General features: G+C 44.7%; 3 protein-coding genes and 1 pseudogene across 4 annotated transcripts; 2 read left to right on the top strand and 2 right to left on the bottom strand.

The window, feature by feature from the left end:
- Positions 1 to 3,119: 3,119 nt before the first annotated feature.
- LOC133888870 (14 kDa proline-rich protein DC2.15-like) lies at positions 3,120 to 3,875 on the bottom strand. Its single transcript, XM_062329246.1, has one exon. The coding sequence runs from the start codon at positions 3,772 to 3,774 to the stop codon at positions 3,379 to 3,381; it is 396 nt and encodes a 131-aa protein (XP_062185230.1). The 5' UTR covers positions 3,775 to 3,875; the 3' UTR covers positions 3,120 to 3,378.
- Positions 3,876 to 5,035: 1,160 nt separating this feature from the next.
- On the top strand, positions 5,036 to 7,458 carry LOC133889554 (uncharacterized; annotated as a pseudogene).
- A 9,003-nt stretch (positions 7,459 to 16,461) lies between these two features.
- LOC133887967 (uncharacterized) lies at positions 16,462 to 17,375 on the top strand. Its single transcript, XM_062328016.1, has one exon. The coding sequence runs from the start codon at positions 16,614 to 16,616 to the stop codon at positions 17,373 to 17,375; it is 762 nt and encodes a 253-aa protein (XP_062184000.1). The 5' UTR covers positions 16,462 to 16,613.
- A 470-nt stretch (positions 17,376 to 17,845) lies between these two features.
- On the bottom strand, positions 17,846 to 20,254 carry LOC133887663 (vesicle-associated protein 1-3-like). 2 transcript variants are annotated; one of them, XM_062327621.1, is made up of 8 exons: positions 19,943 to 20,254; positions 19,779 to 19,849; positions 19,644 to 19,689; positions 19,410 to 19,525; positions 19,166 to 19,330; positions 19,041 to 19,088; positions 18,704 to 18,781; positions 17,846 to 18,233 (listed from the first exon to the last, which is right to left on the bottom strand). In XM_062327621.1, exons 1-8 carry the CDS (start codon positions 19,989 to 19,991, stop codon positions 18,120 to 18,122), a joined length of 687 nt encoding a protein of 228 aa, XP_062183605.1. In that variant the 5' UTR covers positions 19,992 to 20,254; the 3' UTR covers positions 17,846 to 18,119. The 2 variants fall into 2 exon arrangements, with proteins under 2 accessions (XP_062183605.1, XP_062183604.1); XM_062327620.1 differs by having other exon boundaries at positions 19,608 to 19,689; positions 19,943 to 20,252.
- Positions 20,255 to 25,457: the final 5,203 nt, after the last annotated feature.

Below are 25,457 nucleotides of genomic sequence, written 5' to 3'. Positions count from 1 at the left end.
GGTCGCACTCCAAACCGGGACGCGTAAACGTGCCCTGAAAGTTGGCCACGAACTGGTGGCACAGGTCATCCCAGGTGCCGATAGACCCTGGGGGTAAGTTCATAAGCCAAGAGCGGGCGGAGCCCCTCAGGGCAACATGAAAGTAGTTTGCCATCACCTTTTCGCTGCCTCTGGCCGCTTGGATGGCCGTCGTGTAGATCTGGAGGAACTCGACGGGGTCGATGGACCCGTCGTACTTCTCCGGCAGCTCGGGGCGGAACTTGAAAGGCCACCTGACCCGGCGGAGCTCGGCGGTGAAGGCACAGCAGCCGGTGCCGTACCCCGCTGCGCGAGCGGGGGTCCTCGGTGGCGAGTGGCGGCGAGCCGGGGATCCTCGGTGGCCTTGGGCCGGGAGAGAGGAAGCCTGGTCCTCTGCCCCGACCCCCTGCCGGGTCTCCCGCTGACGCTCGAGAGTAACTCGGGCATCCTCATGGCCCTTCCGCTCGTCAAGGCGCAAACGAAGGTCCCGGGCTTCAGACACGGCCAGGGGGACGGCACTCCGCCTGGAGACCCCTCGGCGCGTGCGGGTGTTGCCCGTTGAGGAGCCGGCTCTGGCGGCACCATGCTGGGAAGTGGTGCGAGGACTCCCGGCCTGCACCTGGCGACGAGCAGTGCCGACCAAAGCGACGACATCTTGGATCCATCGACCTTCCGGAGTTTTCGGTGTGGCCTGAACGGGCGAGTGCCTAAGGAGAGCATGTGCTACAAGCAGCGCGCTCCCTGGGCTGGCCTCGCTGAAAGCGAGCCTGCGTCGAGGTGGCACCCGACGCGGTCCAGAGGCGGACCTAGGGACCGGGATCCCGACCACCTGCTGGGGGTCGGAAAGTGCGTCGGCAGCGGCGGCGGCGGCCCTGATGGGCCCAGCGCCTTGGTCCCCTTGAGTGGGAAAAACCGCGCACGTGGATGGCGGCTGATGCTGGTACGCAGCAGCGACTGGGCTCCCTCTGGGGTCGGGCAGCGCCCCGTCACTGGAAGTGGAGCCGGAACGCTGGAGACGGTGCCCACCGGCCATCTTTTCCTGTGGAAAAAAAAGTGAAACAAACAATCCGAGGATATTCCCCCCTACCTGGCGCGCCAGCTGTCGGAGGATGGACTCCTGTCGCAGGGATCCCGAGAGACCCCTTTTTAGAGATTCGGCCGGGGGGATGATCCTGAACGAGCTTGTTTGGGAAATAAGCGGGAAACGGAAATAAATGCAGTGACTGGTGGGAGATGATCGTCCTAGTGCGAGAAAGATGGGTGCACCGGGGTTTAGACAGGTTCGGGCCGCACGGGGGCGTAACACCCTACTCCTGTGTGAGTGCTATATCTATCATTGAAGGGAATTCTTCAAGGATGTATCTGGTTACAGGGGAGAGCCGCTTACAGAGAGCTTGAGGCTCTCGTGTTCTAGCTTGGCTTGAGCTGGTTCGAGCGTGTGCGTTGTCGGGCTTTTTTCTGTGAGCGTCTGCGTCCTCTTCCTTTTTTCACCTCCTTTTACGTGTTCTCCATCCTTTCCTTTTATAGGCGCGCCGACCTCGACATATCCTGAATGGGAAAGAGGGGGTGCGAGTGCCAAGGCGCCACGGAGAAAGGCGTCATCATTCTGTCTTGGCGAAGTGACAGGGGCGGTGAAAAAATGCGGCGCGCATCCGACCATCCGCCACTGGGGATGCCCTCCGGCGCCATTAAGGGGGCCCACCGGGCAGCCTCAGAGGTGCCCGGTGCACCCACCCTGTCTTGTTTTTCTGCCAGGGCAGGGTGGCAGGCGGAGCGCTTCGATTCTGGCAACGTTATCCCGAGGCACCCGGATGAAACGGGACGGGACCCGTGCATTTAATGGACCCACGCCCCCTGCCAGTGCATGGCAGGGTCTGACACTGGGGCGTGGGCAGCTGAGAATGTCAGGATGTCAGGATGTCAGGCCGCGCGTGCCTATTAAATGCGGCATTGGGCCTTTGACTGGCTGACACCCCGACGATGGGACCCTTCGGGTCGTCGAACGATCTTGCCCCGAGCACTCTCTCCCGAGTACTTGGGTGAGACCTTCGGGGAACCGAGTCCTCGGGGGTTGCCACGTGCAGCCCCGAGCACTTCGGTGTTTGGATCATCTGGGGACTACAGTACTCGGGGGTAAGTGAGAACCCTTCCGAGCACTTCCTTCCCGGTACTTGGACTCTGCGGATCATCGGGGAACTGGGGTGCTCGGGAACTTAGAGGCTACGGCCCCGAGCACCTTCCCTCGGGACTTAGTTTCTTCTTATCCGGCAGGGTGGACCTCGCGGGATGGTGACATGTGGCGGATGGCCGGCCCGGTCTCGGGACTCAGGGACCCCTGATTCCTAATACACCGACAGTTATGATCTCTAGTCAATGACATGTGAAATAACATCATTACGTATGCATGAATGAGATGAGATGTGAATGAATTATGTATGTGTGTTACTTATTCTGAACCAGTTCAAAAACCACCACTGATGATATTTTTAAGCTGGCACTGATGACCATTTCTGTAGTAGTGCGAGGTGGTGTCCGCTCTGTGCTACGCGTTGCCAAGCATGACCTGTCGCACGTCGTGGAGGCCTCGCCCCCTAGCCGCCGTCAAGGTTGATCCGACAAGCAAAGCAGCCGAGCTCAGACTCGAGGAGGTCAGTTGAGCGTGGAGGAGCTCAAGTCACTGTAGATCTACCTCTTCCCGATCTGCTACCATAGCCGAGCTCGAGGGGTAGCGCTGCTGTGGCCTAGCTTGGGGAGCAGGAACACGCGTGGATCTAAGGAGCCTGGGGAGCAAGAACGCACTGTGGCCGAGCTTGGGGAGCTGTGTTCGAGCTTGAGAGAGAGAGAGGGGATCAAAAGAGGTAAAGTGGAGAGAGAGAGAGCACGAAAAATGCTCGCTGATATTTTTCGTGCTCTCGTACTTATTGGTCTTTGCTTGCTTGGATTAATTGAAGGCAAAATACGAGGAATTGGCACAGAGGTGGTAATGCAGCACAGAAAGTATAGCAAAGAAAAAACAAAATAGTTCCAGTGAAATTCCTGCCATGAAGGCCCTTACGGCAAAGCAAAAGCTGAAACAAAAGTGTGCAAAGGCGAGACCGCGCTGAAACAGCAAAGAAGATAAATTTCATTCATACAAGCCGATTGCCGAATACAAATAGTTCAGGGACACGTCCATGCAAGGACTTACACAGGAACTACGGAAAGGTGAAAGCTGGTCAAACCGGCTACATACGTACGTACTTTGCCGATGCATGCATGCAATTAGCTAGTAGCTAGCACGTAGGAACCGTGCAGATAAACCTGCATCAAAACGAGTGATAAGCAAAACAATGCGAGATATATATAAATGCATCCGCTAGCTTAGAGGCACATGAATCCGGTGGGCACTGTCTTGCCGCAGTGGTTGAGAATGAGGCTAAGGTCGATGGGCAGGTTGAGGTTGATGCCGAGGATTTTGCCCTTGATGGCGGTGCAGAGGCACACGGCGGCCTCCAGGTTGACGAGCCCCTCCAGCAGCGGGCAGCACGGCTCCGTGGGTGGCACTCCCACCTTGGCCTTGATCAGGCCCAGCACGTTGGCGCACACGCCCAGCTTCAGCGCGTTGCGGGGGCACTTGCCGAACGAAGCCGGCGTCGGGGTTGGAGTCGATGGGGTGGACGGGGTTGGCGTGGGGCAGTGCCGACCGCAGGCGTTGGCGATGGCGAACACGACCAAGTTGATGGCGAGGAACAGCGCGACCGAGGCCTTGCCTGCCATTTCTACGTACGCAGCTGTTACCAGACCACGGCACAAAGAAGAGTTAACTTGAGCCCTTGATAACTCGATTGCTAAGTGCTTGTGATGGCTTGAGATGGTGTTCGAGTGAGGTATTTTATAGGAGAAAGAAGTGAGAGCTTGTGATTAATCATGAAGTATGCATGTGATGGCGATAGGGTGGCTGATTGGGGTGGTATACACGCTACACGCTGAACAACTCGGTATGACACTAGTTAATGCTACTCTATTAGACGATCTTGGCCTATTGGATGGTCGATAGCCATGCCTGGTAACATGCGCAAAGGCCAAATAATCGCTTTAAGAATGCTGTGGCGATCGATCGATCGATCAGGGAGGGGACTACAGCAGCATGCGCAGGCAGGAATCAAAGCCAGAGGAATGATAGCGAAGACCGACTTGCTCGTAGTTTCCAGGCAACCAACGCGAGTTGCTGCCATGCTGGGCTGGGAACTCGGCGAAGACTCGTATATATATACACGGTAGTGCTATTTTATACCTATAGTGTAGCGTATTATTCTATATTTATTGAACAAAATTTTAGTAGTAACTACTGAATCATATTTTACTATCAGGCCCGTCGAGTAGCAGGGGCAAGATGGACAAGCACAAGGCCCCCAAATAAATAGGGCCCCCGAATCCTAATTAATTTACTTAAATATATACCTAATCATCAGAGAAAAAGAAAACTCCAGCAACCAATCGTGTTCCGCCTGTGGGTTGTGGCTTGTTCGTCTCCCAGGTTGAGCACCTGCCCTACCGCCGCTCCTACCGAGTGCCGACGCGACGCACCCTGCCGTTGGGCACTGGTGACCTGGCGTCATCAGGTTGAGGATGAGGGCCCTGCTCGCGAGCTGTGGGGTTTTCAAGGCCGTGTATACGTGATACATGGCGACACGCAAAAGCATCGTCTCTCGGGAGCAGATCCCCTGGATTCATAGGCATGAACCGATCACTTGGCAATTGGCATGCATGTTGTAAAAAATACGATCTTGACTGTGACGTGAGCTTATATACACAACCGTGCAGTGCAGGTGGTGCCCATCGTCGTCGAGAACGGCAGCGACCACCACGGTGCGTCAGCAGACGAACTAGTGCTAGGCGGCACGTTTCACATAGGTTCGATCTTCTTTTCTTTTGATCTTTTTCTTATCTTGTTAAGCCTAGAATTCATGTATTGTTTAAATCATTAGTATTGTTTGATTTATAAAACAGGAAGACATTTATTTTCTCAATCCTCATCATGTCTTCTAGAAATAGGAAGTATGATTCTGGTTATCAAAAGCGTAAGAAGAAACAAAGACTAGAAGTAGCAGCTCAATCTCAGAATGGTGCTCTTGATAGATTTGTTGTGAAAGAATCTCAATTTAATTCTGAAAATCAAACTCCAGCTGCTAATGTTGATGAGGGTCATAGTGATGATGCTAACATTGCAGTAGAAGTTGAGGCTCACGCTGCAGAAATTGTTCAAGGTGATGATCCTAATATTGACGATAGTGGACATATTGATGGAGTTGATCCTAGTGTGGATAGATCACCAAGTACTGAAAGTAACAATGACATCAATACTTCTTTTCAGCCTGATATATTTGATCCAAGAACTTAGGATGCACTTGATCCTAAAATAATTGATATTTTGGTGCAAAAGGATCCTAAAAGAGACTTGTCTATTGAGAAAGGTTCTAAAGACAAATTCTCTAGAAGGTTTTCTGCAGTATCATACACTAGAGTTCTCTCAAATGGAAAAAAGTGTGACACAGAATGGCTTGTATACAGCAAAGAGCTTGACAGAGTATTTTGTTTTTGTTGCAAATTATTGAGAAAGGGGCATGGGAAAGGTCAATTAGTAAATGAGGGTTTCAATGACTGCCATCATCTTGGCACTAGACTTAAAGAGCATGAAACTAGTGCAGAACATGTTATGAATATGGCTACTTGGTATGACTTGCGTCTCAGGTTGAAAAAGAATCAAACAATTGATAAAACTGCTCAGCGAGAACTTCAAAAAGAAAGGGACTATTGGAGAAAAGTTTTGTTTAGAATTATCTTGATTGTAAAATTTCTTGCAGAACATAATCTAGCATTTCATGGCACTAATAGCAGGTTGTACTAAGACAACAATGGTAATTTCTTAGAATTGGTTCAAATGTTAGCTGAATTTGATCCAGTTATCCAACAGCATGTTCAACGCATCACGAATGATGAAATTCATATTCATTATCTTGGTCCTGGCATCCAGAATGAGTTAATAAATTTGATTGTTGCTGCAATCAGGTCTAAAATTATTGGAAAGGTAAAAGAAGCAAATTACTTCTCAGTTATCCTTGATTGTACTTCTGATGCAAGCCACCAAGAACAGATATCTTTGATCATAAGGTATATTGGTGCATCTTCAAGTTCTGTTTGCATTGAAGAATCCTTTTTAGGTTTTTTGGATATAAATGATACAATTGGGCAAGGATTATTTGATGTTCTACAAAATGAATTGAAGAATCTTGACCTTGATGTAGACAATGTGAGAGGACAGGGATATGATAATGGGTCAAATATGAAAGGAAAAGATCAAGGGGTACAAAAGAAACTATTGGATATAAATCCTAGAGCTTTTTATTCAGCTTGTGGTTGTCATAGTATGAATTTAACACTATGTGATATGGCAAAGTCTTGTGGTGAAGCAAAATAATTTCTTGGAGTTATACAATGTATCTATACAACATTTGCCAATTCTACTAAGAAATGGCAAATTCTTAAAGATAACATAACATGATTGACTCTCAAGTCATTGTCATCTACTCGTTGGGAGAGTCGTTTGATAGCGTTAAGGCTATAAGGTTTCAGATTCAGGAAATAAGGGAGGCTTTACTACAAGTGACTGAAAGTGATAATGATCCATTGACAAGTAGTGAAGCTAAATCCTTGGCGGATAATGAACTTGGTGGCTTTGAATTTTTAGTGGCAATAATCATCTGATATAAAATATTATCTACTGTTAATTTGGTCAGCAAGCAACTACAAGCAAAGGATATGCTTATTGATGTTGCAATTGAGAAAGTACGAGGGCTGATTTCCTTTTTCAATAAGTATACAGAAACTGGCTTTTCAGATGCATTGGCAAAAGAAATTGCACTTGAGATGGATATTGCTCCAGAATTTCGCAACAAGCGTAAAATCAAAAGAAAAAGATAATTTGATGAGAACACTAATGATGCATCTATTGCTTCACAATCTGCACAGGAGTCATTTAGGATCAATTATTTTATATCTGTTGTTGAGTAAGCTATAGCTTCACTTACTAGGAGATTTGAACAATATCAGGGATACAAAAATACTTTTGGTTTCTTGTTTAATTCAGATAAGTTGCGCTCCTTGGATGATAAGAGTTTGTTTCATTCTTCTGTTAATCTTGAGGCTGCACTTAAGAGTGGAGAACATTTAGATATTGACAGAACAGAATTGTATGTGGAGTTAAAGTTCATCAAGGATCTTATTAAGAAATCTATAGGTCATCTTGATATTCTGAAGTATTTGAAACAGCTAGGCTGTTTTCCTAATGCTGTTATTGCATAAAGAATTTTGTTAACCATTCCCGTGACTGTTGCACCTGCGGAAAGGAGCTTTTCTAAATTCAAGTTGTTGAAATTCTACTTGCGTTCTACTATGACATAAGAATGACTGAATAGATTGATGACAATAGCACTTGAAAATGATGTCTTGGAGAAGATGAAGTATGAAGATATAATTGAAGATTTCATTTCAAGAAATGCTAAAAGGATGATGCTTTTCAGTAGAACATGAGGTAGCATTAATATTTGATATATTCCTAAATATTGTAAGAAATAACATGTATTGAAGTTATATAATTAAGTGAAAGTATACTTTGGTTATATAAATTTTCCAATTTTAGGGCCCCATTTTATATTTCGCACCGGGGCCTCAAATTCCTAGAGACGGCCCTGTTTACTACTGAAGTTTTGTTTGGTAGTACTAATTTTTTGTTCAGTAGGTGTAGAATAATATGCTACACCTAGGATGTAGAATAACATATATATATATAGACACACACGGTAGCGCTATTTTACACATATGGTATAGTATATTATTCTACACCTACTGAACAAAATTTTAGTTATTATTGAAATTTTGTTCAATAGGTGTACAATAACATTTGTGTGTGTGTCTATATATATATATATATATATATATATATATATATATATATATGCATGCAAGATTACACGTCCGTTTTAAGAAATGGCAGGAATAAGCTACCGTCGCTCGTTCATTGGACGAGAACAAAATATCGCCCGATGAACGGGTGAGACTATGTGGGCCTCGGTGGTCAGGGCATTAAAAAAATGAAGAAAGCAATGTGTCGCCCATTCACCGGGCAACATCTTTGTCTGGCTCGATGAACGTGTGACACGTTGCATTGGCCAAATTAATTTAATTACAGCATAATAGGCAATTTTTTGTTATCAAATCGTCCCATGCCATTAGATGTTTGTGCGATATTTTGGATATCCAAATTTGACGAAAACAGATAGTTAAACATGGTGATTTTAATGGAAACTACGACATACACGAACGTTGACATGTATGGTACACGATCATTATAATCTAAACAAGTACGACGTCTAAATCTAGCATGTCTTAGGAAATGTAAACAACAGAATTACAACATTTGGTCTACTGAGTGCAACGTGGATACTTTCCCTTTCTCACTGCTTGTGGTCCTGCCTCGCGCGCTCGACATGCCCTCTAGCACTTTCTCTCCCTCTACACCTCATGTACCTCTGCCATTATGCGGTTACACTCCTCCCTCATCTTCTGCTGCTCCTCCTGAATGCGCTTGCATGTAGCCTCCCTCCTCTCGTCAGCTTCCATCTCATGGAAGCATCTCCAAGCGGCGCGCTGCTAAATATGAAGGAGCAACACATCCGCTTCGGACTGCTCAATATCCAGCCATTGTAAGAATTCATATAGTGGTGACGACGACTGCAATGAGGAACAAAATGTACTTAAGTGGTAAATCTTAGTTATTTCTAGAGTAGTTTAGCCAGAAGTTATTACCCGGCGGAGGGAGCCAACATTGGTGCTTTCTTAGGGTGGATCATACTCGTAGTTGCAGCACATGAAGAACCTTCTTCCATAGGTGTAAAACTCGGAGGACTTCATCAACCTATAAAGGTCTCCATACCAGCATGTGGGCACTTTGACCCCATCACTACGTGAAAAAAGTCATTAGTGACGGGTGATAATAGACATTTTTCGTATTTTTTGGACAAAAAAAGTCAAAAAATATATTTTTTCACCGAGCCATCCCAACGCAGGCACATCCCATATATCTCACAAGCCACACTTTTTTCATATTATTTTCAAGTTTATGTTCTATGGGAATCGAACCTGCAACCTCATTCCCGACCATGTAGCCACCTTACCACCTATGCTATCAGTAGTTGTTATAGAAACTGGATATTTTATCCTTTTAATCTTCTTTGCCAACCTCCTTCTCACGTTTGTAGCCACCTTACCACCTATGCTATGACTAATTTTGCCAAATTTCGTATTCTAGTGCTGCTGAGGTGAGAAAAAATAAATTAAAAAATATTTACAAATACCATCATTAGTGACTGGAGTTGGTCATTAGTGACGGATTACAAGTTGACCTGTCACTAATAAGTGGCATAGGAAGACCCGTCACTGATTAGTGGATCATTAGTGACGGCTCAAGTTGTGACCTATCACTAATGACTGGCCTAGGATGACCCGTCACTGATGACCTAGTCATCAGTGATGAGTCACAACTTGACCCGTCACTATTATCATCAGGATGGGCCTATATCTGGTCCCTATCAGACAACACATTAGTGATATGTCCTTATTGGACCCGTCACTAATAGGACATTAGTGACGCGTGTTGAGAAGCCGTCACTAATGTGGTGTCTCCTTCGCTAGTTTCTTACGTAGTACATCAGGTGTAGTATCCGACATATATTTCTTGGGGAATGGATCGGACGTCATTTTCGTCTGAGTTTTGGAGGTAGAGGCTACTGGTGTGGTTCTACATGTGGGCAGGAGATCATCTATTTATACAATGGATTCATCCTGACTCCTGGACTAAGTTCACAAAAATTAGCCCTGCAAAGCAGTTGATTCTGCAGGTGTGGTCATATCAACTGAAAATGCTACTTTTGAAAAGATTACTTCTGAAAAGGCTACTTTTGAAAAGCCTACATTTGAAAAGGGTACTTCTAAAAAGGGTGCCACTGAAAAGGCTAATTTTGAAAAGGCTATTTTTGAAAAGACTATTTCTAAAAAGCCTACATTTGAGAAGGCTAGGCCTTAAAAGGCTAGTGCTAAAAAGGCTACTTCTAAAAAGTCTAGGTCTAAAAAAGCTAGGTCTAAAAAGGGAAGCGATGAGAATGCTAATTTTGAAAATGCTAGATCTGAAAATAGAGTACATGTTTAGTAATATGACTAGTTGTAGTAAAACTACCAATTTTATTTTCACAGTTGGATATGTGCAGGTAACATAAAGTTGACGGTAATATTACATTGATATGGATAGGAAAACATCTTCTACTAGGTGGACCGCAGATGTCTCCCCTTTCATTAATGTGCCGCTTTGCGACCAACCTCTTGTTGCCAGTGCAGGAGTGTTTCACGCCTTTGTAGGTGTTCCTCATGCCTTTGAAGTTTGGCCTCCTGCCTCCTAAGAATGTCCTGTCGGAAACGATTTTCCTCCTCACGCCTCTAAAGTTTCTCAACCTGTTGTTTATGTTCTTGTTCTCGGCATTGACGTTCTTGTTGCTTCTCGTGCTGTGCCTCCTGCCTCAGCTGTGCTTCCTCCATCCTAATCTTGTACTCACATTTTTTTCAACCTTAGCCCCCACAGCATGGAGGCCTCACAAGGTCGATCCATTCCTTGAAACGACAAAGCTTGGGATAACAAACCCAGAGTTAGAAGTGATGTACTAAAGTTATAATTAGGAGGCGTGGACGAAGGCAAAGAGAGAGATGCACCATGAAATCATCGTCAAGCTCCGGACACATAAAGAATTGCCTACCAAAAGTCTGGACCTCGAAGGACATCGACATTCGAGCTCGATCGCCATACCTGCACAATGGACACTCGTGCCATTGTGGCAATCACATAGGATGGTTCCTCTAGGAATCCATGACAACCTGTTACAAGGTGGCAAGAAAAGGCAATTATTATCACAATCTGAAAAGGTTATGTCTGAAAATGGAGTATATATTTTATTATCACCGTTGCATGTGTGCAGGTAACATAAATAGTACATCGCGGTAAAAGGACATATGCTGTTTCAACGCATCTATAAAAGGCTCATGTCTCTAGAAACTGAAGCAATATTGATCAATAGAGGGTAGGGCAGGAGGGGTGAGGAAGGAGGATAGGCAGGTTAGCGGTGAGATAGGAGGGTTTGTTTGGTCCAACTGAGTACAAGGAGCCTCTGTATAACTTCCCTTTGCAGGATAGGAGTGATTTTCGTCTTCCAAATCACCTAAGGATTTATGAGCACTCGAATGAGTCATGGCCCAAGTGCTCCTATGGTTATGGTTGCGTTGTTCGGATGTACGATTGGAGCTTTCATGGGGGTGTCGATTCTTACGATGTCCTCTTGGTAGGGTGAGAACTATATCACTATGATTGTTTGTGTCATTTTTTGAAAATATTATACATATGGACCTTCACATTTCTGCAGGCATCCAATGACGACCCCGACAACTGCCAGTACACTAGTTGGGTTGATCCTCCTGTTCTGTAGCATATCCATGATTATGTGCACCACCTGCGAGACCAAATCTTCGACTTGCAGAGGGAAGTTGATAATATGCCAAGTCCTCCTATAATACATCTGTAGGACACTTATGTATGCATCAATTTGTGGTGCACTTACCCATGCCACAATAAGGATGGACCTCCTCCACCTCGTGCTCATGCTCCTCCTCTATCAACACAATACAGTGCTAGAAATTATTGGGACCCAAGTGCCTCCTCGCAGTTCACTATAAGTCAGTACGACTAGTAATACTATTAGGATGACGTTGTAATTTGTGTATCGTCCCATCAATGTTTGGACTTTATACATTTCCTAAGATATGTTAGATAAAACTCTGGTATACCACTAGGGGTATCATATATGCCATTGTACGTTTGGTCGATGTGTTATTATGATTATTATGGAATGATCATAGAAGTGTATGGTCCGAATAGAATTACAAAACAAAAACACGGTACATTAAAGATATTATAACAGTAACAATAACATAGTAGCATGAAGAAAGTAGTATTACACTGGCACTACTATAGTACCATCACACCAATAAAAACATAAGACCATGAAACTAACAATAACCTAGTAGCCTATACGTTACGTCCCCTCTCGGGGATGACCCCCCTGGTCGCATCAGCCCACAGGACCCTGCGCCTCTGTGCTCTCACCTGGTTAGCTGAGTACGTCAGCGGGTCCAGTGGCACGATCGTTCGCGTGGGTCGTGTAGCGGGCAATGGAGTGGCGTAGCTATCTTGGGAGGGTTGTGTCCCCGTAAGTGACGTGCCAAGTAGCTGTGACACACCGAGCTTGTCGCTCTCTCCAAAGATGTACGAGTACCCAAGGACCTAAGTACCCTCCTTGGTGAGCAACTCCATGTAGCTACCTTGTGCCTTTACGTCCTGTAGATTGCTGATTTTTGCACATGGAATAATGAAGATAACATGTTATCACCGATAAGTGTTACTTACGTAACAATTGATTATACATGAAGGCAGTATCGTACCCGAGCCAAGGACGCGAGAAGTCGAAGGACCCGTGTCCACGCCGGAAGGCTGCACGGACCCGCTGTCGGCATAAAAGTGGTCACCGACACTGGTGAAGGCTGGCCTGGACGCTGTGATGTCATAGCAGGGGTCACCAGCACCGGAGAAAGAATGTCTAGCCCAAACACCACTGCAGTACTGGTCAGTGACCCCGGAGATAGACTGCCTCACTGAGGGGCCATCGTAATAGTGCTAAGAAGTTCAGGCGGAAGACAACCTTGATGGATCAACGGTGAAGGTCAGATGTATAGGTGGTTGCGATGGCTTGACGAATGTCATAGATGGGCATGCTGCGAGAGGAGCAGACGCTCATGCTCCCGCCTTAACATTCGAGGATGACCTGCAGCTGAGCACCCTTAACACCTTGTTCGCCTACCGGATTATCCGGCCTAACGTCATGCTCACCTCGTCCCTGGGACCTCGATGCCACTACCGATCTGGAGCTTGGTTGCCCATGCCTTGATGTCAATCTGGTGCAGAGTGTTCCTCTGAAATAAAAGTTTTCTTTCATTACTCATTTTCTTTGTATCAACAAGTATAGTAAATAAGGAGTCGTGTAGTATTGTACGTACCTCAAGCAAACGTGCATGGTCCATGTGTGTCGGATACGTGTTGTGAACATTGGGGATGTGCCGCGAAAGCTCGGTCAGTCTATACATGACCCGGGTGAACGTCCTAGTCATGAACCAAGACAAGTACTCAATGGTCGGTTCAGTCAGATAATCCATTAAATGTGCATCGTCCATATCAACATCTTCATCACCCTCCTCCACCGTGTACCCCCACTCTACATCTCTCTAACTGCCTCTTTATTCTTCCATTGCACAAGCAACATAGGAGACCAACCCTTGTGCACAACATCCTACAGGTACCTCTTCCACACTTCATCTTCCTTGAACGAGTACACCTCCCAGTACACACCATCTCTCATACGATTGCTGACAATGCTAATGGTTACCTCTTGAACCTTGGGGTCTATTTTGAAACTCCGCATCAACTAGGCATACAATTGTCTAACACTTTTGTGCATAGGTCTGGAGATACCCTTGTTTATTGACTAAAATACGAACAATACTACTCCTTCCGAACCTTATAATATTTCATTATCCCCATAAAAAATCCTAAACTGTCACTAGTCAGACATACCTTGCAACAATAGACAAAAACCCTAACATTATTACGACAGAACATAAAAAATTATGTAAAATAATATCTACAATAATGCAAAATCCATTACATACATGGTCCAACATGTAATCTATACTGCAACAAAATATTTTCAGATCACTACATCAAACACCTATAAATCCTACATCTACTACCTCAGTTTTGCCTACACTATGTATAAATCCTACATCTAATACCTAATCTATGTCTAAATGCTACATCTAATTGCTTAAATATGCGTACAAATATGATCTAGTTGCTAAACTATATCTACCCTAATTCTAAACCTAGATCTATATTCTAACCTACGTCTAGTGGTTATCCTACAGGGTTTATTAAAAAAATCCTAGATCTAACCTCTAACCTATGTCAAAACCTAGCACTAGTAGCTATCCACCGGATTTGTAAAAGAATAGAAAAAACAAACATACCTCTTTACTTCGGTAGGGTTTCACTGTAAATTTTCTCATCCCCTCCTCTCTCTCCTCTCCTCTCCTCCCTCTCTCGGCTGAGTTCGAAGCAAATGGGGATGCTGACGTCGGCAAGGCCACGCTGGCCAAATTATGTACCCAAAAAATCTTGCTCACTGTTCGGGTAAGACCTTTTAGGTTGGCTTACAGACGTTGCAGCAACGAATAACTCCCCCATTCAATGGGCGAGATCTTGGTCTCGCGTGATGAACAGACAATGGCAACCTATTCTTGCCATTTCTTGAAACGAGCGTGTAGTATTGCGCGCGCGTGCACACACACACACATATACATACATACATACATACATACATACATACATACATACATACATACATACATACATACATATATATATATATATTTGCAATTATGTATCTAGGCGTAACGTAGTTCACCTATGCACACACCCCTAGTTACGATCATAAAAGTAATATAGTTGCGATCCACAAGATATGTCAGTTACTACAAATATATATGATCGTAACTCAGATACCTTCTCTAGTTGTAATTATGTATTTTTTATCATGTGATCGTAACTTGTTCACCTTTACGCACACCCCTAGTTACGATCCTAAAAACAGTATAGTTTCGATCCACAAGGTATATCAGTTACTATAAATATATATAGTTGTAACTTGGATATCTTGTCGGTCGTAATTATATACCCTTTGTCATGGGATCGTAACTCAACTATATGTGCTGTCATAATTGACTATTTTCTTAGTCGTGACTGATAGTTTTTTAGTTATAACTGAGGTTGCAAAATAGTAAACTACAGTATATCTAGACGCAGGATAGACTCGCCATGTATATATATAAATATATATTCGCAAAGACCGACTTTCTACTGTGGCCTTCTGGCCCATGTATTTGCCTGGACAGGCGGGTGCATTCCAGCAGTTTTGGACCATGTATTGGCCCGCTTCTCCAACTGCGGTCCTGATTCCTGAACTCACGTTTACGAATTTTCTTTGTTAAGTCTTCTCGTTCCTTCCCGAGCATCCTTGTTCTATAGTAGCAAGGAGATCTCCCAGGCAATCTCTGGTTCTAGCGTGAATCCCATCGACTCCCCTCCTCCGACAATCTCATCAGCGCCGAAGAAGGTGGGGAAGCTATGAATCGGGGTCTGTAGTTTAGGTAGATCTAGTAGGGATAGTAGTTGTAGTGGATGCTTTTGGTGCCAGCCCACGCCATTCTGTTGCTCGGCCGCTTCTTTTGTGGGGCACGTGGCGATTCTGCAATGGAGGTGGTGGTCCTCGAGGGTGACGGCTGTGTGGCCTGTGAGCTGGTGGTGGTCTTCATTGCCATTGGTGGTTCTGTAGTTGGGTGTATTTTGCTTCTTCTGTTTGGCTGTGATGTTTTAGTCTGTATGTGTTGTATGTGCTCTGTTGAGGATGCTGGGAAGTTGATGTTTTCTCTGAGCTGACTTTGCGGAGGCTTCGATGTTGGCGTCATCGGCAGTGTCGATGCCATCGCCGATGGTGTTTGGGAGACGTCAAGTTCGCTCCACCTGGTGGTGATTGGGTGGGAGCACTTATGGTTTGCTTCGTTATTTGTTGTTTTGGGGTCGCCTGCGATGCTTGTGGCATATGTCATTGTGTCTCTTAGCGATGCTCTGGTGCGTGAGTGTTCAACGTTTTAACGACATATCCTTTAATGTGCTACGGATGGCAATAAAAAACTTGAGCTTCTTCATCGAGAAGGGTGTCGGCTTCAAGTTGCATGCTCAGCGTGATCTTCTGCCAATGCATAGGTGGTTCTTTAAGTGGCAGCTTTGATCACCGGTGACGAAGTAGACCGGGACATAAAGCAAGGATCTAGATGTTTTGTTTATCTTTTTTAGGGTGTTGTGGTTTTCATTCTAATCCTTTTCACATCTATATGAAAACTTCATGGCTTTTAAAAAAATACAAATTTTCTTTGGGCTAAAATCATCACACACGTGGACACGGGCCGGTGAGATCTGGATTATTCGATGCATCGTTCATTCGTTCCACGAAACATTCACGCCGGATCTTGCACTCTGGAGATCAGGCCTGCCTAAGAGTTGCAGTTACTTCCGGTCCAGAGATGCGTGCACTCTCACCACTTCACAAGGCACGAAGCAATCAAATCAAATCCAGGGCACGCCGCCGTGCAGTTACCGAAGCACGCACGTTCAGGCGAAGCGTTGCAGCCCTTCAAAAACCTCACGTACGCGCGGCCGCTCAGAACCAGAGCGAAACCGCCCACTGCTCCGCTCGATCGCGCGACGCTGCCAGCCATACCTCTCCTAGTACACGTGCACCACACCGCCGACAACGACGACGACAACGCGCCAAGAAACCGGCGCCACGCCCATGGACAGGGCGCCGGCAACGCAGGGACGGCGCGCGAACGCCGTGGTGGGGCGGAAGCTCGACGAGCTCTGCGCCTGCCTCGACGACGCGCTGTCCTCCCCACGGCCGCGGTGCCCCGAGGCGCTCCACGCGGAGATCAAGGCGAGGACCGACTTCCTCCAGTCCCTCCTGGCCGCCGAGGCGGAATGCTACGGCGGCGCGCCGCCGTTGTACCTGGCCGAGGCCGAGGAGCGCTTCGCCGTCCTCAAGAACGCATTCCACCAGTGGGCGCGAGGTGCCGTCGCTGCACGGGCCGAGGAGGAGGAGGGGGAGCACGGGGAGGAGGCTACCGGCTCCGGGTCCGAGTGCTCGTGCACCGACTCGTGCCAGGAGGCGGCGGTGGGGGACGCCGAGTGCGATGCCGTGGAAGCACGCAAGGAGGTGACGTCGGATGCCGTTGCCATGAAGCGCGACGCCGAGTGCGAGGCCATGGTGACACGCGAGAAGGTGACGTCATCGGATGCCATTGCCAAGAACCGCGACGCCGAGGGCGGGACCATGGGAACACGCGAGGAGGTGACGTCGGATGCCATTGCCAAGAATCGCGACGCCGAGAACGAGGCTGCGGCGGAGACGAGGAGGAGCAACGTCCAGAGGCGTTGGAGGCGGAGTGCCGCTTGGTGCGGCATTGCCGGCGTGGTGGCGGTGGTCGCGGTCGGGTTGGCGGTGGAGTTGGCCGCGGTGGCGCACCACAATGTAAATGTTTACGTTGTTCCGACGTAGGGTACTACTAAATGACGGAAGTTTTATCTGGGTTCTTTTGATGTTTATGTCGTTGTGCTGCTCGCCTAGTCTTGTTTTGCAGCAAAATTTGCTCCGACGAGCAAGCCGGAGGCTATTTACATTTCTGATTGATTCATATGGACTGAGCACCTATTTCAGTTCCGACGGGTACAGGGTACTCTCAGTACTCAGCATGATGAATTTAACCTATTTCAAAAGGATCAGATGAAATCAAGAGGGTGCAATCCCCTCTGTTTTTGTGCTGCCAGTGATGTATGGTTCTATTTATATTCAGAACCTTACAGATGTGCTCTTGCTGTTTAATTGTCAGGAAATTCTATTCACACAAAACTTCCATGGGGAAATACTGTACATTTGATTAGATACAAATTTGAAACTGTACTACTGTAGGTTTCCTGCAGGACGCAATGAAGCTCTACAAATGATGATATTAAAGCCCAAAACTCCTATTAAAGTGAACCTGGCAACTGGCATATAACTGACGAATAATATACACATATGTCTAACGAAAAAGAAAAAACATATACACATGAATTCGATGCAATTTTCTTGTTCTCTTCTTTTCTATTTCTATAACACTGACATACTGTGGTAATAGGGAGCGTGGTATGGTCGGGTACTCGGGTGTGAAATGAATGAAGAAACAACTCTGCAGCAGGATGGTGGAGGTGGATGGAGCATTGGTAGAAATTCAGATCCTTGTTTCTGATATTTTTTATGTAGCTAAACCTTGATGTCGTTCATCAAGCGTCCAATGAAGACGGATGATATGAAGACTAAAAGCACAAACATGAGTGAGAAACCCTGTTGAGATGATGTCATTTCCCTACGAAGTTCCTGAAACAATAATTTATTCATATTTTCAGATGTTGGACAGTAAAAGTACATATCTAGGGAATTCTTTAGGAAATTCAGAACTACACAAAGATGAGATATTTCATGATGAAAAAAATATGCAGTATTATGTCTGTCAGCGTTCAGAAGTTATCAGCTTGCGTCAGGGGGTTGTTCAGGTAATGATGCAGACATGTATATAGTGTAAGCAGTGGGTACAGAGTCAGTACCAACTGTAAAGCACACCATTTTCTCTTTGCACATCTGTACAGCGTTGCACACAAGCACTTTTCAAGTAATTATTAAAAATATCAAAAAATGTGAACAGGTGGTCAATACAAAGTTGAAAATTAAAGGTACTCCCTTCATGGAGCCTAAATTACTAGGCCTCATTACAATATTTGTTAGCTTTCCTGGTCAACAAAAATTACTGCATAAATTTGCAATATCAGTTTCTGAAGGGAAAATCTTACCATTTCTTGCTGAAGCTTCTTATTTTCATCTACTGAATATTCTCTCTCTCCAACCAGCCTTGATATGACAGAGGTAGCCTGAACAGACGCATACATTAAAAAATAAGGAAAATAGAATGAACTGGCGGATTACTTTTCGGCGTAATTTTTCTATATTCTAATACAGTGAACAATGCTTGACTAATTAGCAAACCAATGATATACACTGAGCGGACATAAAAATTCTCATTAGGTATCATATTGCTATACTGATAATGACATGGTACCAAAACGAGTCAGTATATCTAGTTGAAAATGAGAAATTCCGAAATGATTGCTACACTGAGCAAAGAGTTACCTCAGTACATGAAGGTTCTGCTCCAGACGCTCCTATATATCTAGGTGCCTGTAAAAGAAACAAATATATCACTACAAAAGGTATGGGTTTTTTCTGTAGCATTAAAGACTAATGTCATTACTTACAGCATATAATACAGATGATCTTTTCACTTCATGGTCTATCAGCTCTGACCGAGGGGATGAATCCTCTTCCTCAGACTCCTCAGGAACCGGTGAGGGCGGATTAGCAGCAATGTACACTACACGTAACTTGAACTCCTCGATCACCCTGCCCGGCGCTTTGGTGAACTGCAAATTGCAATAGAAGCATTTCACATAGGCAACAAAGGATAGACATCCATAAACAATAATTGCTACAAGAACTTACCAATTCAGGCATAAAGTCTTTCATTGTCGCCCCATCCCGCACCATGACGCTTTGCACAAGGAACTTGTCCTTGCAGTGGTAATCTGATAGCACCTCCATAGGAGCTTGCATAGTAACTACATCAATACGGAGACTTCAATGACAATTTGAATCAAATAAACCAATCAACCAATCTAGCACACACTGCTCAAACAGCACCTGTGACATTGCAAGAGCTCCGGGGAAGCAGTGTACCGTAGGTGTGACGAACCGAGTACTTCCTTGGGTTCGTCGTTTTCACCTAAGGATTGAGACATCGAAACCGATCATCCTTCCTCCCAGTGCATCACAGTACCAGCTCAGACCAAAAACAAGAAGAGGGAACTTTACCTTGAAGGCTACGTACTGCTCGGTCCTATTCGTCAGTTGTATGCAGCAAGACCGCTGCTTCTTGACCTCAACTTCACATGGCAGCAGAAGCACGATAGTGAGAATAAGCCTAGAAAGGCATCAAGAAGCGCCAGAGATTAGGACTGAATCTTGAAGATACTTACAGGGGATCTTGAGCTCTGAAGGGTACACCCGAAGCAGCGTATTGCTCATGGCGCTGAACGAAGAACAGGAAAGGAACAGCAACAGCAAAAAGGTGCGATCTTTTCCTCTTTTTTTCTTCGCAAGAACCAATAAACTGGAAGGCGCTAGAAGTGGTTGGCGGTTCCTGCCTCTGGAAGCAAAGTATACGAATAAATGGCAGTGATGATGTGCAGGAGTGATCTGTATTCAGTGGAGCAACTCTGGGATCGGAGGAATAGGATACCCATTTGGACTTTGGAGTGGGGTTTAGCAAGTAGTTTAGCTATCTTTTTAGCTGGTGCTGGATTGGTTTAGTTGAGCTTTTTTAAAATAATATTAATTTATTAAAAATTGTAAAAATAATACCGATATTTAAAAAAATAGCATATGTCGACACGCAGAGTACCAACTATAGACCTACTGACATCTTATGTGGCAGTGAACCTAGGAGCCTATCGGCACTCCACATGCCGATAAGTCATTTGTCCCGCAAATGATATTAAAAAATTATAACTTTTTTATATTATCTTGGATGAAGATTATCTTTATATAAAAATTATATCTATCGATGAGATCTATAATTTTGTAGTTTAACACTTTTCTATTTAAATCCGTTCAGTTGTCTAAAAGGTTGTTGAAAGTTTTGGATCTAGTTTTTCAGATCTGACATTTATAAGTATTTGTGGCCATCTAAATAGAATCAAATAAAAAAAATTGTTTAACTACAAAGTTGTATATGTCGAGAGACACAATTTTCATATAAAAATTATTTCCATTTAAAATTATATAAAAAATTATTTTTATATCGTCTGCAGAATATAGGAGCTGTTGGCATGGCCTCTGACCCACTACCACGTAGAATATTGGCACACCCGATGGGTCACTAGTCGGCACTCATGTGCTGAAAAAACACATATTATTTTTAAAAACCCGGTTTACTTGGACTTAGTTTCGGTAGCTGGATGTTACCTCTTCTTTTTTCTTCTTTCAGGAATTCTTAGGGATCATTATCTTAAAAAAAAAGTAATTGTTTGGGATATGGTGCTTTTCCAATAAACTTAGCAAATTAATTTTGTAAGACTAACTGATGGCACGAGTAGATAGATTTGCTTGGAGTGAGCTCAATGGTCTGCTCTGTTGCTGCAGCATGTAGTTATTTTCTTGATTTCTTGTTTTCTTTAATAAAGCCCACCAGGTAGTGGTTGTGCAATCAATTACTGGTGGGATATCAGCTTCAAGTTTTCCGAACGAATCCAAATTTTTTAGAAGTATATATTTTTTAGGGGAAAACAGTATGGAAACCCCTGCTGTGAAAATTTTGTTAAAAAAAAGACCAAAGGGAAAGCTGTACAAGAGAAAAGGATTACATCCGGCTAGAGAGCCACAATGCAACCTCAAGACTAAAAGGGAGCCTCATCCTACGGACATGTAAATTTACATAATGTACGAGGAAAAGGAATGGAGCTGGCTTCTAAAGATGGAGTTGTTTCTTTGCTTTTAAATCTCCCAAGCTGTAATGATGAATATCCCCATGAAGAAATTCTGACGAAACTCAGTATTTGCCTTCCGAATCATGTCAAAGAAATTGATGGAGTGATCCCACGAAATACTCACGTAATTTCAGAAGTCAACACTGAACGGACACTCAAAGAAGAGGTGATAAGTAGTTTCTGATCCAGACAGGATCAAATATAAGTTGTACCAGGTTCATACTAATGAATTTTGCCCATTGTCAAATGAATTGAAGGCTCAGAGCTTGCATCAAGTTACTGTTGTCAACTGCTGGCACTTCAGTTCCCAATGTCATGCGAAGGAGGTTTGCAAAAAAGATGCAGCTGACCTTTCAATTCCAAAACGTACAGAAGCCTCGCAAGTTCGTATGCATACCATAGCTAAGCTCAAATCAAGCAGCACTGCACACAACGAGCCTGGCCGAGGAACTCACAGCCCTCATGAAATTTACAACTTTGTAGCAACACGAATGCTAAACTAAATTCATGAAAGTACAGTCTATACTCTATAGTTGGCTTACATGAAAGTTGATGGGGCTGCACAAGAACCTCAAGAGCCAAGAGCTGATCCACGCCAGCACCGGCACGCCGCCGCAGGATCGCATCCCGGCGAGGAAGGCTGAAGATATGGGAACCGGGAACCATGGGAGGCCAGCAGGCCGTCGCCGGAGACGCCAAGGGCGATGAGGCGGGGGCAGGGCACCGCCGCACCGGGCCTGGAAGAAGGACGCCGGGGCGGCGAACCGACGGGTCTGGTACTCGGGACTACTGATCGAGTGGGTCCGAATCCGCCTGCGGTTTCGGTCTCCCTGTGACCCAAATTTTTTTATTTTCCAAATTTAGTAAAATTAGGTACCGTTTGAAATAATTACAAATGAATGTACAAATAGCCTGTTGAAATGGTGGCAGGTCCTGCATCACATCAAGGCTGCGTCACACTGACGTGTCACATAAACATATCGTTCGTTAGAACGGTGATAGGTATTGTTGCTCTTAAACGACATGTCCGGTTAGGGTTTTCCAATTAAGGTTTGAGTCGTGCAGTTGGATTCATTATTTGGTAAAATCTGTTTTTTAAAATTTATTTTTTGTGAGATTTGATATGTGAAATTATTGGACAAAGAAGAGTTAGAGACGGTAATTTTATTCACACAATCAACAAATTTTACAATGATATTCACGACACATTTTCCTATTAACCTAGCCATATTCATTTTGACTTGGATCAGATGGTAGCAAGGACACGGCAGAATTTGCATGACATGTATGCTTTACTCCAGTTGCAACTATGAAAGTTTTGCTAAAATCAGTTTCGTAGTGTCTTTTTCCTTTTGTGTTAGGATTATCCTTTTTAAAGGCAAATATAAGATATAATATTATTTAAACTATACTAACAAAAAGTACATTTATTCTAACCGATCAGAATATACCATATTAGTGGGTATCAAACTCATTTACAGTATAGAAAGCTCTAGTAATTTTTGACAAATGGGCTCATCCATCATCTCAGAAAAATATTCCACTTAGATGGTCATACCACCCAGTTTGCCCACCAACCAGACCTAGCCAACTGGGCCTGACGAGCTGGCTCGGCATGGCCCGTTAGGCTCCACTAACTAACCGAGCCGTGTGGCACGTTGTGTTGAGGCGTCGACCTAGGCACCCCCGTGAGCACGCGGTGCAGGGGATGCGCTCAGCCGCGGCGGAGAGGTGACGGAAGCGGCGAGCGGTGAGCTTGGCCGAGAGCAATGGCAATGGTGGCAGCGTGTCGATGTGAGGCGAGATAGATCGAAAGGAGGGGGCTCGCACTTATATAGGTGGAGGTACAGGCATAGGGCGAACGGATTCGATTGGGGGTTCGTTGGGGTACGACTCGGATAAGGCGGCGGCACTTGTATCTGAGTCGGGTGCAGCGCGAGTCCCGCTCGAACGTGAGGAGGAAGATGGCACATGGCCCACCTGGTAGTCTCATGCGGCGAGGAAACAGGACGGAGCGGAGGTGCCTTCCGAGCGAGCGGCAGCTGCTGGGTGGCTAGGCCAGCACGTGCGGGCGGCGGGGCCGAAACGCGGCCCAAGCTGGATGAAGGGGTGGAGGCCGATGTAGGCTGGGCAGTGGCTTCAACCGAGAGAAGGAAAAAATAAAAAGGGCCCGGAAAAAGAGAAAGGGAGGGAATTTGGCCCAAGGGAGGCAAACTGATTTTTTTTCTTTTATAAAACCTTTTCTAATTTTTCCAAAATTCCAATGGCGAGCCTCAGGGTTTTCAAATAAAATTCATTTTCACTCAAATAAAACCCTAATGCATATATTCCAGCATGAGTGCAACAAATATATAACCTAAGGCAAAATTAAATTTTATTTTAGGAAATAGGCTTTAACCTATTCTATTTATTATAAATCCTAATTAAATTGTAGCAAATTTTAGGGAAATAGAAAATTAAAAACCAGGGTATTACAAACCTACCCCCTTGAGGTGAATCTCGCCCTCGAGATTTGGAAGGATCAGAGAAGAGCTACGGAAACTCGACTTTCAGATCTGTTTCTCTTTCCCATGCTACTTCTTCTTCGGAATGGTGCCTCCACTGCACCTTACACATACGGATCCTCTTGTTTCTGGTGACTCGTTCTGATGTTCCTAGAATCTTGATAGGATGTTCTGTGTAGGTGAGATCCTCTCTAACTTCGATTTCCTCTAGGGGCATTTGTTCTTCGGAAACTCGTGGATATTTCTTCAACTGTGAGGCGTGGAAGACATCGTGAACCTCGGCTAACTGAGGCGGTAGCTCCAATTGATACACTATTTTTCCATGTTTTTCCAACACCTTAAAAGGTTCGATAAATCTGGGTGCAAGTTTTTCTTTACTATAAATCTACGAAAACCTCTGATCAATGAAACTCGAAGATATACAAAATCACCTGCTTCAAAAGTCAACTCACATCGTCGATGATCAGCATAACTCTTCTGTCGTGATTGAGCTGTTCTCAAATTTTCCCTGATCTGTTGTACTTATCTTTCTGTTTCTCAGAATTTCTGAACTAAACACTTAACTTTCGCCGGTCTTATTCTAGAACAATGGTGTTCTACATTTTCTTACATATAATGCTTCAAATGATGACATCTTCAAACTAGCCTGATAACTATTATTGTAGGAGAATTCTGTATAGGGAATATTTTTATCCCAACTAGCCTTGTTTTTCAAGGCACAAGCCCTCAATATATCTTCTAGAATTTGATTTACTCTCTCGATCTGACCATCGGTATGGATGATATGCTGAAGTAAAGTTCAACCGGGTATCCAATGACTCATGTAGCTTTTACCAAAACCTGGATGTATATTGACTTCCTCTACAGACACTATCCTCTTGGGTACTCCCTGTAGACACACACTTCTGGTAATATACAACTCTGCAAGTCTAGGTCTTGTATATGTGGTCTTGACGGGGATGGAATGAGCAACCTTTATCAAACGATCCACTATAACCCAAATAGAATCATAACCAGATTGGGTTCGAGGCAATCCAACCATAAAGTCCATACTAATTTCTTCCTATTTCCATTCTGGTATCTTCAAAGGTTGATGTAATCCAGCAGGTCTCTGATGTTCAGCTTTGACTCCCTGACATATATCACATATTGCTACATATTCTGCAATTTTTCTCTTCATTCCATACCACCAATATCGATCCTACGGATCTTGATATATCTTGGTGCTTCCGGAATGAATAGAATACGCAGACTCATGCACTTCTTAAAGTATAGTCTCCTTGATAGATTTGATGTCCAGGACACAGATACGCTTCTCAAACCATACCATTCCATTCTCATCCTCAGTAAATCCTGGAGCTTTACCTTCCTTAATATGTTGTTTGATTTCCAAAATCTTCTCATCCTCGAGTTGTCCTTTACAAATTTCTTGTTCAAAAGTAGAATCAACTTCCATTACCACGGCTTATGCGTTGTTTACCAATTCGAGATTGAGCTTTTCA

This window comes from Phragmites australis, chromosome 13, assembly GCF_958298935.1.
Source record: "Phragmites australis chromosome 13, lpPhrAust1.1, whole genome shotgun sequence".
NCBI classification, from domain to species: domain Eukaryota; kingdom Viridiplantae; phylum Streptophyta; class Magnoliopsida; order Poales; family Poaceae; genus Phragmites; species Phragmites australis.
This window is presented reverse-complemented; position numbering and strand designations above follow the sequence as displayed.

What these genes read in the sequence shown, in the direction of transcription:
- LOC133887663 (XM_062327620.1), bottom strand. Translation starts at nt 19,991, where the DNA reads ATGAGCAATACGCTGCTTCGGGTGTACCCTTCAGAGCTCAAGATCCCC. An exon ending in TTCAGAGCTCAAGATCCCCT is followed by an intron (nt 19,850 to 19,942) that starts GTAAGTATCTTC and finishes TGCCATGTGAAG; the next exon opens with TTGAGGTCAAGAAGCAGCGG. An exon ending in GATCATCTGTATTATATGCT is followed by an intron (nt 19,089 to 19,165) that starts GTAAGTAATGAC and finishes TTTCTTTTACAG; the next exon opens with GCACCTAGATATATAGGAGC.
- LOC133888870 (XM_062329246.1), bottom strand. Translation starts at nt 3,774, where the DNA reads ATGGCAGGCAAGGCCTCGGTCGCGCTGTTCCTCGCCATCAACTTGGTC.
- LOC133887967 (XM_062328016.1), top strand. Translation starts at nt 16,614, where the DNA reads ATGGACAGGGCGCCGGCAACGCAGGGACGGCGCGCGAACGCCGTGGTG.